The 14,740-nt window shown below is 39.1% G+C and overlaps 2 protein-coding genes across 3 annotated transcripts in view; one reads left to right on the top strand and one right to left on the bottom strand.

Annotated features, from left to right (window-relative positions):
* ift140 (intraflagellar transport 140 homolog (Chlamydomonas)) overlaps positions 1 to 14,740 on the top strand; it is a 29,253-nt gene that overhangs the window by 12,414 nt on the left and 2,099 nt on the right. For both annotated transcript variants that reach the window (XM_079487771.1, XM_079487770.1), the window contains 8 exons: positions 447 to 655; positions 10,525 to 10,702; positions 11,079 to 11,269; positions 11,364 to 11,459; positions 11,557 to 11,689; positions 11,786 to 12,058; positions 12,528 to 12,710; positions 12,853 to 13,059. In XM_079487771.1, coding sequence (XP_079343897.1) covers positions 447 to 655; positions 10,525 to 10,702; positions 11,079 to 11,269; positions 11,364 to 11,459; positions 11,557 to 11,689; positions 11,786 to 12,058; positions 12,528 to 12,710; positions 12,853 to 13,059 — 1,470 coding nt within the window. The remainder of the gene's footprint in view (positions 1 to 446; positions 656 to 10,524; positions 10,703 to 11,078; positions 11,270 to 11,363; positions 11,460 to 11,556; positions 11,690 to 11,785; positions 12,059 to 12,527; positions 12,711 to 12,852; positions 13,060 to 14,740) is intronic.
* On the bottom strand, positions 2,100 to 9,843 carry tmem204 (transmembrane protein 204). Its single transcript, XM_079487773.1, has 3 exons — positions 8,824 to 9,843; positions 7,578 to 7,733; positions 2,100 to 3,950 (listed from the first exon to the last, which is right to left on the bottom strand). The coding sequence occupies exons 1-3, from the start codon at positions 9,068 to 9,070 to the stop codon at positions 3,706 to 3,708; spliced, it is 648 nt and encodes a 215-aa protein (XP_079343899.1). The 5' UTR covers positions 9,071 to 9,843; the 3' UTR covers positions 2,100 to 3,705.

Genomic DNA, 14,740 nt, shown 5'->3' with positions numbered 1-14,740 from the left:
TCACATGATTATTGTTTTATGACGTCATCATATTTGATGTGTGTGCTGTGTGCTGTCACTTCTCTCGTCCATATGTGTCAAAGTTATTTAAAAAGAGTATTTGCATTGGGTTTTCCAACAGCACCCGTAGGGGTGTGGGAGGGAAATGCAAGAAGTTCTTGTTAAAAGATTATTTGCTAAAAATGTTTTAATAATACATTTTTTAAATAATATGTTATTAGATATTTATTTTTATTTTTTACACTTATTGTAAATGTAAATGTAAATGTACTTTTTTTTACAAAGTAATCTTTGTGTCCAGTTTTGTTAATAATGTTCAAATAAAATAGAACAGCGTAAATAAAACCTGTGAAGTAAAACCTGTGATTGTCATTATGTATCAGATTAGTTGAATGTGTGTTTTTGATGCTGTGAATCTTAAGAAATTTTTCTCTGCGTTCTCTCAGCTGGGTGAGAGGGGAGAACAGGGTGAGGTGGTCGCTACGCCCACCCAGGTGTCCTCCACACCTCAGATGGTGGTGCGACGAGCCCTCCGAGATTTCGTTGGGTTGGAGGGCTGCGAGAAACCCACCCGAGATGCCATGCTGAACTTCAGTTTCTACCTCACCATTGGAGACATGGACGAAGCATTCAAAGCCATCAAACTCATCAAGAGGTACAAATACGTTTGTTATATCATTGACTCGTTTTTTAGATAGATAAATCACTTTAATACTAATTTTGGCCCTTACTAGTTTTTGCCCAGTTTTTCAACATCTGATCGTAGCTCTTAACCCGAGGTAGCTTTAAAGAGACTTGACTTGAATTTGACTCTTTATCAGCGAAATGACAAATTTGAAACATCTCTGTCAGAAGCAATACAAATCGTATCAGTCAAATCATTTGAAAGTATAGTATGTGTATTTTAGTTTGTGTGATTGTGGGTTGTAGGAAAGGATATCGTTGGCAGCCATAGAGATTGTTTGGGTGACTGAGTGAGTGATACATCCTCTGCTGTTCATCTGTATAGGACGTGCAAGATGGCACACACTACAGTAGTGAATGTGAAGTGTGTTTGTGTGCCAGAGCTTTTACAGTCAATAGGTGAACAAGTTGCCTAAGTGATCTCAACAATGATACCAACAATAGATTTGGTAATGGAAAGCTTGATGCCTCGAGCTACATTTCCCAGTCTTATTTCCAGAGAGGATATACACACACACACACACACACACACACACACTCTGTTTGAATGAAATATTCAGAAATGGCTTTGGGAAGGGTGTGTGTGCGTTAGGTGTTTATAATGGGAATTGTAATTGTACTTTGCGTGCTTGTAAGTTTTTTGATGTTTATATGAAGATGTGTGTGTATGAATGAAAGAGACGCAGATTTCCATGACTGCAAAGGGGTGTGTGTACTGTACATTCCTTGTGTATTGTTCGAGTTCATTTTAGGAACAGATGAAACGCAGAAGAGAGGAAAAGACTTTGAGCTGAGTGATCTATTGATACCTATCTTTACCACAGAATTCTGACGGGTCACACCGGGGTTTCTCTGGGGTCTGTCAAGCATGACCTTTAAAGGAATCATTCTGACTTAGAGTCTCTTGTTGTTCCAAACACGTTTAACTTTCTTATGTGAAGAATAGAAGTTTAGATGAAGGACAGGGGCTGTCAAAACGTACCAGAAGCACCATAAGATAAGATCCTGTTTAAAGTCATGTATTTTCAGGTTAGGCAAATGTGTAATGTACGTTTTCTATTCGCATCAATTGATAGCATAAATTTCCAATAATATTGGTATGTTGTGGTACGTGGCTAGTGCAAGTGCAATGAAGTAAATACGATTTAAACGGATAGTTTATTCAAAAGCGCTTTCATTGTATGTAAAAGAACACGGTAAGGCATCCTTCAGGTAGTCTTTTGTGTTTAACAGAAGAAGGAAACAACATGAGAGTGAGTAATGCACACGATTTGTGTACCTACATAAATTCAGACTCGTGTTATCGTCTTAAAGGGTCAGTGCTGGAATGAGAGGGTCACTGAATGTGTGTGTCTGTCTCCATTAATTTCCCTTCATTCAGAGCTGAGATCTCACACATGCATACACACCTCATATGGCTTTATGTCTTTATTACATTAATATTATTCTTATATCAGCACTGCTAAGAGTGAAATGTGATTTTAATAACATACTTAATATAGCTCTGTATTATAAATTTATATATATGGGTACCACAGGCATAGGTTAGCAAATTCTGTGTCTAGAAATTAACTTACATAGTTCCAACATTGATAAAAAAGCATCAGAATGATCGATCTGAAATTGATCATGGTTTTAAGTTACGGGTCAGGGTTGACAGGTCACAGATAATAATGTCAATTGTAATAATCTCAGGTGAGCAAACAGCCCAAAAAACCCACAGATCTTGGTACCAGATGTTTAAGCCAGCACAGAATCCATGCAATTCAACCAACAGCTTTTCACCAAATTTCCATTCTCTTGTACATCTGTAATTAAACATTTTGGCAAAAATGTTTACATGACCATTTTATCTCTTGAAACATGTCAATTTAAAACGATTACAAAAATAAAATGAAGCCTATTTTTTAGGGCAATTAAGATTTTTTTGCATTGTGATATTTTTATGTGAGCAGATTTAGAAAATTTGTTGTAGTATTTACATAGTATGGTTTAATTGTATTATAATATTTAAAGTACACTGTAAAATGAGAATATGAATCACAAAAATAGTTGTATGGGAAAGTGAGATATGTTTTATTGTCATGAATGCCACAATGCAAAAAACCCTAAAGGCTTCACTTTCTTGAGGTAAAATAATTTTTTTGAGAATTTTTCTGTTTGTTTGTTTGTTTTGTAGGGTAGGTTAAGGTTTTTATCCCATTTAAAGGATGTTTACACAACAACATTTTAAAAAACTAATAACAGAACAGTCTCTGTGTTTTGGCCATTCATTTACACAACGTTTTGGGGCCTAACAGTTTTGTCTGTCTAAACTAGGGAAATTTTTTATTTAGAAAATGGTGTTGTACATGCACATACATATTACATGTTTGAAGTTCACTGCTTTGCTTATATTTTAAAATAATTTATTGTAAGATTTGATGTATGTGCGCAGTTTTGTAGTGTTTCCTTTCAAAGTGACATACATAATACAGCGTTTTTATTCTTTTGCATTCAGAAAACTGGAATCATTTTGACAAAGTTGTCTGTATGCAAAAGTTTTAAAAAGGTAAACGTTCTGTTTTTTGTACTTTGTTGTTGTGTATAGGCACCTTAAATCTGTTTCAGAGATTTCCCCCTCCAATTCTATTGTGGAAAGTTTGTAGATTCTGTGTGGGACTTGAAAGGATTTTATACAATTCAGTAGGAATCTGTGACTCGACATTCAAAGCCACGTGTAGACACCTCTTGAAATCTGTTTTGCTTTTACATTTTGTAGAACTATAATAGATACATGTGCAGACAGATGTGCTTTTCCTTTTTATGAATATAAACTGTCAAGATCCAGCTTGATCTCTGTCATCCCACTTCAAGAGTTTCAGAAGTATTCCATTCGGTCCAAAATCATGATCCGTCACATTTCCCAGTTACCATCACTGCTTGTGTCCTGAAGTGTGAAGTTCCAGGACGTTCATATAAAAATGAATAATCCTCGTGATTTTGTATCGGCCGTATGTCTCCATATGTCTCAAGCGCATGTCAGCAAGGTGACTCTACATAGTCATTGTCTAGTCGTGGCCTGAAGGGTGTGGTCAAGGATCGGCTGATGACAATGATGGGTGGTGACAGACAGTCGTCACGGCGATGCAGAATATTCCAGATTAGCATGGCAGCTGCTAGCGTGGCAAACAAGCATGCAGCGATGTTTATATAGCAGGAGTATGAGAGGTGAGTGTAGGGACCGATCCTGTAGAATGTCACAAGACCTATTACCAGCACGAAACCTGCACAGAGAGATAGAGAGATTTTTTTATTTAATGTCAAAAAGGTCAATTCTGACACATTTAAGGGACCGTTTACCCCAAAATAAAAATCCAGTTGTTGTCAAAACCTCTATGTGACTCTTGTGTGGAACACAAAAGAAGATATTTTGAGAAATGTCTCCCTGGTTTAGTGCTCTTACAATGGAAGTCAATGGGGTTCAGTGTTGGTTGGTCATCAACGTTCTTCAAAATATCTTCTTTTGTGTTCTGCAGAAGAAAGAAACTCATACTGGGCGCAATGACGTGGGGATGAGTAAATTATTAAATTTATATTTCTGAACTTGACATGACGTGACTATCCGTAAAAACTGCTCGCAGGAAAATGACAGGAATCTCACAGCAGTATGCTGAAGTTTATCTATGTAGAAAAGAAGTGCAGCTGTTCAAACTTAACATCTCCAATAACATTTGTATGTAGAATAATAATATAATTGCATTTTATCAAAAGATGAGCCTCTCATTTTTCATTTTTAAACCTCTGTTTTAAGTGCATTACTATAAATGTATGTGCATTAAGTGTTTTACAGTTTTTTTTTATTTCTGATAGACTGAAGGAAGGACACTTTGCTAACAGACACCAGATTCTGTTGTTGAATTTGAACCCGAAATATTGCTTTTATTAAAAAAGTGGAATGGCCCAATACCTCTTTCTTTTGGACAGATTTGGGTTGGTTTTGGCTGATGTGAGTTGTGCGTCTCTCTCTTCCTGTAAGAGCACATGCTTTTAATAGCTGCCCGGTAGATTCCCAGAAATCCAGAACTCAGAGGATGTGAGATGAATCCGGGCTGGAGACTTACAGAACTCTGATCATATTGCATTTGTGTGTGTGAGAAGAGCGAAGGGGGGTTTTTATACTGTTTTTGGCTCGGTGTCATCCCTCTTCCTTCCTTTTCTCCTCTATCCTTCCATTCTTCCTTCCTTCCCTCCATTTCATTCAGTTTAATCTCGCCATTCTTACACAGTCGTACAATTGAACTGGAACATGGTGTACAATAACAGTCTATACTAGATTTATTTTGGGAACAGATGCTTTGCTCTGTGAGTTTTTTCTTATAGACTTTAAAATATTTCTCTCTCTCTCTCTCTCTCTCTCTCTCTCTCTCTGTTTCTAAGATCTGGTTATTTATCTGGATGGTTTTCTATAACATAATTTAGTGGTTGCTCTACATGCCCTGACGCAAGATGAGGTGGGGCGATGCACAATTAACATTAAAAAACCCGAAATGACAAAATATGTTTTATTATTTGTAAAATTTTAATATTAAATAAACACTCTTCCAGTTAATATCAATCTCTGATTTCTTTTATTGGGAAGTTTTTGTGAGCGTGAAGGGGGGGATTTGAATATTGTTGAATTCAGTGGGGGGCCTTGGAGTCAAAGAGGTTGAGCACCCCTGCATTAAAGGAATAATTCACAGAGAAATCTAAATTCAGTCATTAGTAGCTCGCAAAGAATTAGAAAGAAGTGCGTGAAAAGAAAAATATTTTGAAGTCTGTTTCAGTCAGCCCGTGTTGTTTTTGTACACATCATATGGTCCATATAGAAGCTCTCTTGTGAATATGCAAATGTATTTCAGTCAAATATTTGGTTATTAATGAATACGGATTTCCTCAGTCGTGCAATTTGACTGGAAGATATTGAAGAAATAAATGATAAATAATGCAATAAACAATGCGTGATCTTAGCTCTGTATACCGTGGTAGGCTTTATGAGACCAGTTTTGTTATTGCACTTTTGTTGTCCTTATGTTGTTCCAATTGCTTCCAATGTTTACCCCATCTGTAAGTCGCTTTGGATAAAAGCGTCTGCTAAATGTAAAATGACTTAATGTGATCTGTTAATGCTTTACGTTTGTAAAATTATTTATGATATTGCCATTTTTCACGTGCCACTCCTAAAAGTTTGATTATTTTTTGAGCTATACCAAACTATGCATTTCAATATATTGTGCAGCCCTACCGTGCATCTTATTTTCGTGTGCACGTTATAACGTGATGATATTTTGCTAAGATATTATAAAGATTATAAAGATATTTTTCCATGAATGATGCACGGAAAGACCAGGAATTTGTGAAGCTGAAATCCTGAGGCTTTCTGGTTCACTTCCCTCAGGAGCAAAGCACTCGGTCTCAGGATGCTCCAGGGGTTTCCACTCTGTAATAAGTTTATTGTGACATTGTGTGAAAGTCCAGTCGTTTGACTAGTGTGAAGTTTGATGTATGTATGAAGAGTCGACGGGTCTGTTTGGGCTTCCCCATTTACTTGAGGGAAGTAGTTTGTGCGTGTTTATAATTTATTTGGCATCGAGACGACATAATTTTTTTATCTCCGTCAGACATCTCTGTCTGTCCCCGGACACTGTGTATACACACGAAGAGAGTTAATCAGGACAATTGTTTTGTCCGCCCATAACACACATACACACCCGGACGAACATGCGTCCAGAGAGCTGATAAAGCGATTGGTATCACATACTGTATGTCCACTCTTCTGTCCCCGGTCTTTAGTTCTTTAAATATCGTAAATTCCCGATCTAAAACTCTGACAGTCAACACCCCCCCCCCGTTCCGCGCTGTCACACACCCCTGTCTTTCCTCTGCTGCTCTGGGTTTGCATAACAGGTAGTTACAGACGCTTCCTCGTCCTGAGCAGGGATATCCTGGCGCCTGGCTGTCGCTCTCTGGAGCTGTGCGCCTTTCGCCGGTGCTCCGGACCCCGTAGGGCTAAATATAACTATTGTCACTTAAAACACGCATGCACCAACACTGAGCTCACACAGACTGTTGCTAGGATGTGCTTGGTTGTTGCTAGGTGATCACCCCCATAAGATTAAATGGAGAGCAAATGGAAACTTGCTTAAGTCTCATTTGTGTCTCCAGATATTTCTCCTGAGAAAAAGAGGAACGAGATCTCACAAGTGTCTCTGTTTCAGTTTCAGAAGAGATGTCAACAATATCTCAAACCTGATTGCAGACTTGACAAAGCTGAGCTCAAAGTCAATATTATTGAAGATCTCAATATGACCTCAAAAATTTCTCATCAATTCTGGACACATGCAAGTGCACTCTCAGTAACACAAGATCACCTCCTGCGTGCTTTTTTTTTGTGGTAGACGAACAACAAGTTTTGAGAGACTTGCGTCTCTGATGGGACTTGATTTAATTGGTCAGTGGGACGGCAGCCAGGGCTCTTGTTGTTTCCTGTTGAATTATGTGTGTAGTCTCACTGTGATCGTTGTGTTGCTGTTTATTCTGTTATGGATCCTCAAAGCTCCATCTTTCCTTTCCTTTCCCTAAATGTAGAATAGACAAACCCAAGACAATGGAGGCCGTATCTCCGCTGACAGCTTTGTTAGATATTGAAGCAGTAACAGTTCAGCCAAGAATTAAAATGCAGTAGTTATCTTTTACTCCCCCTTATGTTGTTCTAAACTCTTGAGTGTGTTTCTTTTTATGGAACACAAAGGAGACATTTACAGGATGTGTGAAAAGTGGTTGAAGGTGAATGATGAGAGTTATCTTTTTTGGATGAACCTTTTTAACGAAATGGTTTGAATGATGTAGAACACTTGATAGTGTGAACTCACTGGCTAACTGGAACAGGGCAGCGATGGCCTCCTCCCACCACTGAGAATCCTGGGTAATGTGGCTTATCTCCAGTACCCCAAACAGGAAGATCAGCTGACCCACTGTCAGAGCCACCGTGGCCATCATGTTACACGCCCGCATCATGTCAAACTGAACTGTAATCACAAGAACAACAATATTTGTAGATTTCGTAAAGGGCAGTTCACCCAAAAATGACAATCCTTTCGTTTATTCACCCTCATTTCAACATGTATGACCTTCTTTCTTCTGCAGAACACAAAATAAGATGTTGTGAAGAAAATATTGAACCCCATTGACTTCCATTGAATGAACCAAAGCCACTGACACATTTCTCAAAATATCTTCTTTTGTGTTCCACAGATGAAAGAGTCAGATATAGGTGTGTGTGTGTGTGTGTGTGTGTGTGTGTGTGTGGTAGGTAAAGGATCTGAATCACTGGAAGATCCAGCTGCAGATGTGCAGTCATAGACACAGCTTTGCCATGTGGGTGTCACTTCCTAAAACCCACTATTCTTCACCGTGTCCATCCGTTTCCTATTTCTAAATCAGGATAAGATCAACAGACGTGCCAGGCTACATGTCACAAATCTGCAGTTCTCAGTTTTTTCTTTCAGAGATGGTAAGCATGTTTGTTATATTGACCAGTTGTCTACATTTCCCAATATAAAAATATTATAAGATCTTGGATTCATGAGACCATAATGCAAAAACAGAATTCTCAGTCCGTATGAGATTATGGTTCAGGAATGTCAGGGATGTCATCAGGTACACAAACATCAGCAACATATGCGTTTGCAATCAATCTGTTGTGTTTGTTGAACTTCCGTGGTACTAAAATATCCTTTAATGCTGTCAGTTTCTTTCCAGAAGGTTTGAGAAGCATTTAAACATGTTGTCATCTGTTATGCATTAGGGGGATCTGCTGTGTTTTAAAGTTACGTGGCAGCCACAGATTTGCAGGTAGAATGAAAACATTGGAAAACATTTTTAATCAATTTTAAATACCACAAGAAATAAAATATTAAGATGTTAGCACAACGTACTGTATTATGGAAACATGAATATTCATAAACATAAATTGGATTCTAGACTGACTGAGAATATCTCTGAACTAGACTTCCAAGAATAGAAGGACTCCTGGTAGGAAATAGAAGGAGTCATCTACATTAATTTAAATCTATGCTGCTGTCAAAGTTCTGTGTAACAGTGTGTCACTAAACTCACGTTTGACAGTGCTGTGGGACTCCTGGTACCCCGCCGTGTCCGATCCCCAGCTCAGCCACTTGCAGGCCATTGGCCCATGAGCGTGCGTATCATCCTGCGGACACATTCTCCACAGTCCCACACTCCGTCTGTGTCCATCCTTCAGAACCTGAAACACCCAGCTGGAGCTGAACGTAGCCACGTTATTGAGAACCAGAGAAAGCAGCGCCACCACTGCAGCCACCACCACCAACCTGCGCACGGCCATACGCCCCCCTTAACCCGCTGCGCCCGTCTCCCCCTCGCCCGAAACGCACACTCGCACTGTGAGAAGTTAGCTAGAGGACATCACCGCTCATTCTCGTGCTTTGAGGGGTTTCGGGGGGACGGGTGTCTCTAGCCCTCCTCTGAATCCGGGGCCACAGCTGCTCGTAAGGCTGGACCGTAGACCTCCAAGGCCATCACATAAACACACAAAATTTCTTTCGAATCGTTGATCTTCTGAGTTTATCCAAAATGGTTTTCTTTATTCTGAAGTCCCACACGTCCGCGCCTCCTTTTTTCTCCTCGATTCCCTGCTGGGAACGCTGAGGAATGCAGAAAGATCAGCGTGATGTGGTCTCTGCTTCTTCTTTTTTCTTCTCTCTCTCCCTCTCTCACTCTCTCGCTCTCTCTGTCTCTCTCTCTCGATCACTGGCTCAATTTGAAGTGCTATCTCAAATTACTTGACTCGTTCTGACTAGTTTCTCTGAGTGTGAACATGTGTACTTATCCATGAAAAGGCCAGAAGAACTGAGATGGGACGGCAGGGAGCACATCAGAAGAAACTCTCTCTCTCTCTCTCTCTCTCTCTCTTTCTCTCTTTCTGACAAACATGTTACTCCACAGCTACAGGATGTGTTTCCTGGAAGGAAAACAGACAGAACAGAATACAACACCCGTCCTCTCTCTCTTTTACTCGATGTGTTGCTTATTAATGGAGCGAGAGGTGAACTGTGCGTTGAAGGAGGGACGCAGGTCATGTCTAGAGAGCGGAATATCAAAGATTTGAGGATTTGCAACCACATCACAATCCCCCAGAACCCTCAGCAACCAATAAGATTTACACAATGTTATTGCATTCTGTGCTTTGCTTTTTCTTCAGTTCTGGGCCCCCAAAGATTGAAAGAATTTCCGGTTGTTTAACTCTAATAAACTGCTCACATCTGTATCTAGTAAAGCTGAACAGAGTGAAAAGGGCGAGAGAACGGGGGGGGGATTTTGGTTAAATTGAGACCAGATGGGAGAGGATGAAAAAGGAGGCAGGGCATGAAAGGTCGAGTGAGTGGGATGGAGAGAATGTGGGAGAAAGTGTTGGATGACGTTGGGTCATTCCACACATAGCTGAAGTTATTCTCTTCTGATGCACCGACTGCAGCTGCACATTTAAACAACACATTCACTGTTTTTTTTTTGTATTTGAAGAGAATTGTTGACAATTGTTTAGGGTGAATGTGATCTTGGCTCTCAATTTAATCTCATGGATGTCTAGAAATCATAGAGATCGTATCTTTCATTTCTGTTCCTTGGGTGTAAAATAATAGCTTGTTTCTGTTCCACATTAAGAACGTAGTTGGACACTTTTTGATCGCAGTTAGCAGCTTTGTTTTCATGTTGTTCATAAAATGTTGTGTGTGTCTTTGATATTGAATTCATCTTATGTTTATATGTTGGCGTGTCCAGCGAGGCAGTATGGGAGAACATGGCACGGATGTGTGTGAAGAGTCGTCGGCTGGACGTGGCCCGTGTGTGTCTGGGGAACATGGGGAACGCTCGGGCCGCTCGAGCTCTCAGAGATGCAGAGAAAGAGCCAGAGGTGGATGCACAGGTCGCAGTGCTGGCTACACAACTGGGCATGCTGGTGAGACACGCACATACAAAATATCACAGTGCTATAAAAAACTTATTGCACGTTATTTGTCAGTGAACAATATCCGAAGGAAAACATAAAAAGTCATTGGATTCCATCCAATGTATAAAAGCCCCACATTAGTTCCTACATGTATATGTAAATCTGTATTTGTGTTTATTTGTAAATACCCTTCAATCCGGGACGTCACATAACGGACGTTACATGTGCCACATCTGAAGAATGTTTTACATTGTGTTTAAAGTTCACAAGCACAAACACAAGTTATCTAAGTAAAACTAGCGCATGGAGCCGCTCTCTCTCATTCACTCACTAACAATAAAAGAACTAAACATTCAGATTTATCACAGCATCTTTCTCGCGGCAGGAGGATGCAGAACACTTGTATAAGTCATGTGGCAGGTTTGATTTGCTGAATAAGTTCTATCAAGCGGCCGGCCAATGGCAGCAGGCGATCGAAGCGGCAGAGACCCACGACCGCATCCACCTCCGCACGACTTACTACAGCTATGCAAAACACCTGGAAGCCACTGGAGACAAGAGTCTCTCACTACAGTAGTAAGTGGACATAAAAATCTGAATGCAAAATATTTGTAATTAATGAAATATGGTTTAAAACAAAATTGTGGTCCGTTTATTCTCTCATTTGTAGTTATGAGAAGTCCGACACACACCGATTCGAAGTTCCAAGGATGTTAATGGATGATAATGTTTCGTTGGAGGTCTACATCAATAAAATGAAAGACAAGTGAGTTTGAACGCATCCACTGATTCGTGATTAAAGCCCCTGCTCTCTGATTGGCTGATATTCTCACGCCTGTGTTGTCTGGGTTGTGATTGGTCAGAGATTTGTATAAGTGGTGGGGACATTATCTGGAGAGCCAATCAGACATGGAGGCAGCACTGCATTACTACGACCTCGCTCAGGACTACCTGTCTCAAGTGCGTGTTCACTGTTATCTAGGGAACATTCAAAAGGTAAATTAAATTAACATCTTTTAGTATTTCATTTCTTTTAATTTACTAAAGAAATAAATTATGATTATATTTGATGTTTTGCTGTACATTTGACAGGCGAGTGTGATAGCCAATGAGACTGGCAATAGAGCAGCATCCTATCATGTTGCACGGCAGTATGAGGGACAGGACGAAATCAGCCAATCGGTGCACTTTTACACACGAGCGCAGGCCTATAACAATGCCATCCGACTGTGTAAAGAGAATAACTTGGACGAGCAGCTCATGAATCTGGCGTTGCTCAGTAATCCAGAGGATATGATGGACACGGCAATGTACTACGAAGAGAAAGGAACACACATGGACAGAGCTGTTATGCTTTATCATAAGGTATAATACACACCTGTATGCGCGCACACACAGTTAAACCTACAAACATGCTCTTGATGCTCAGAGGTTCTGGATTTGATACATGCAGTGATAAACTTTACCACACGGTGAAGCTGACAGCTTATGTTAAGGCTTTTTTTCCTCTAAGGATTGTCTTGTCTTTATAGACTTTATTTTGCTATTAAAGTTTAATTTAGTTTATTTCTGTTTTTAGTTCCTTAGGAATTAAGGGAAATAAATTAAGTCACATTTTCAATGTTCATTTAATGGAAGTTTTTCCAAATTATATTTAAGCCCGAATTTTATTTTATTTCAATGAACAGAAATGTTTGAATAGCTTTAGTTTACTATAATAACCCTGCCATCCACATACATTGAAAGCGGCAAGCGCTGTAGGTTGATTTGGATAAAAGCATCAATCGATTGCATAAATGTAAACGTCTCTCTGCCATCTGTCTTGTATATTTAGGCAGGTCATGTGTCGAAGGCTTTGGAACTGGCTTTTGCCACAGAGCAGTTTGGAGCTTTACAGCTGATCGCAGAGGATCTGAATGATAGAAGTGATCCTGCTTTACTCACACGCTGCTCTGATTTCTTCATTAAACACGCTCAGTACCAGAAAGCCGTGGAGTTACTGGTGACCGCCAAAAAGGTGAAGAAAGACATAACCCACACTGTCAAACTGTCTCAATCATTCACTTTAATATACAGTAATCACAAACTAAACACTTACACTGCAGTGAGGAATAAGTTAAGTTAGTAAAAATGTTTGTGTTGTGCATTTGTGTTTGTAGTACAATGAGGCGCTACAGTTGTGTCTGGACCAGAGTTTGACCATCACAGAAGATCTGGCTGAAAGTCTGACGGTGCCGCGAGACTCTGTCCATCTGTCTGAGTCTGGACGAAAAGAATTGTTGGAGAAGATCGCCGACTGTTGTATGCGCCAGGGCAACTACCATCTAGCGACGAAAAAATACACACAGGCTGGAAACAAAACCAAGGTTTGAAGGCTAGTTCTAGAATCAGAGACTGGAATAGATGAAAAAAAAGAGAATAGACTTCAAGAGGCAAATGTCTGGTGCTTTTTGAAACAGCCAGTAGATGGCACTTCGGTAGCATTAGCGGCTTTTGGGATGAAAATGCCTGCTGCAAAATAGCACAACAGAAAATTCTCAAATGAAGTCATCAGTAAATGTTATGACACCTACAGTAAATATTTTATTGTCTTATACAGTGGGTAAAATAAATATTAAACATGTCACCATTTTTCCCAGTAAATATATGTTGTGTTACTTATTGTTGTCTTTGAAACAATTGTATCTGTTAATTCCAGGTCTTTCTGAAGTTCTCCACAAGTGGTCCATGGCTCATGGCACTCTTTTGATTATTCTTTTTACTCCTCTGTCAGAAATCTTGCGAGGTCCTGGTTGTGGTTGGTTATGGTTGGTGAAATTATGTTCTTTCCACTTCCAGATTATGGCCCCAACAGTGCTCACTGGAACATTCAGAAGTTTAGAAATCCTTCTATAACCAATGCCATCAGTATGTTCGTAACAATAAGGTTGCGAAGGTCTTGAGCGAGCTCTTTGCTTTTACCCATTATGAGATGACACTTTGGTAATGAGAGACACCCTTTTATATGCCATCAGTTGGGGCTGAACCACCTGATTTTAACGTCCATTGACAAGGGGCAGAATAGTTTTCTAATAACTGATAGATTTCAGATGATGTCTTGGCTTTCCATGTCCTTTTGCACCTCCCGTTCTTCATGTGTTCAATATGTTTTCCCTATCTCATTCCATTTTATTATACATTTCTTAATTTGTGAATTTATTTGTTTTGTTTCCTTTGAATGTATGGATTATTTGGATGAGAAAAATGGTGATGTGTTCAATACTTATTTTACCCAATGTATATGTTTTATGTTGTCAGCTGTCGAATCCAACCATTTAGCCTACTTTATTGAGTATTTCAATTGCATGCATAAAACCATGCTAAAGAAATTATTGGATTTAATGGTAATAATGTTAAATGCTATTGGAATAATACAAAAACACACTAGAAAAGGGAATTTTGTAAAACTTTTAATGGCAAAAAGCAAATAGAATTTCTGTGTTTTTTTAGCAAGGATGCACTTCTGCTGGAAAAACAATAGAAACCCAATTCTAATTGTTCTCATTAAAATTTCATAAAAATTTCATAAAAATGTGGTTATTTGACAGATGAATATATGCAAATTTGTATGGAGTTTTTGTGTCTTTTTTATGCAATCAAAATTCTGTGTTTGAGAGTTAAACAAATTATTTTACAATTAAAAAAATACAAGATTGCAAAAAAAATTGAAATTGATAACAAAATTATTTGCATTGCGTGCAAATCTTTGAATTTTTTTTCTTTGTGGACTTCACAAACTTTTCATCACGAAACTAGAAATATTTACAAAGATTGTCTTTTTGCGGGTTTAAAACTTTTGGTTGCGAGTTGAATTTTTTTGCGAGTGAAGCTGTATCTCAGTGGCAGGTCTCCACCCACCAATATGTAAGGGCTTTTTCTATTGGTCATTCCCGATTGAAGTATGATCAATATGATCACGCCCACTACGTTCGGCACAACACCGGGCAAGCAAAAGTTTTAAACCTGAAAAGAGTGATTAATATTTGTAGTTTCGTGATGAAAAGTTTT

Source organism: Barbatula barbatula (genome assembly GCF_947034865.1).
Source record: "Barbatula barbatula genome assembly, chromosome: 23".
NCBI classification, from domain to species: domain Eukaryota; kingdom Metazoa; phylum Chordata; class Actinopteri; order Cypriniformes; family Nemacheilidae; genus Barbatula; species Barbatula barbatula.
The sequence above is the reverse complement of the archived record's forward strand: the minus strand, read 5'-3'. Positions and strand labels throughout refer to the sequence as shown.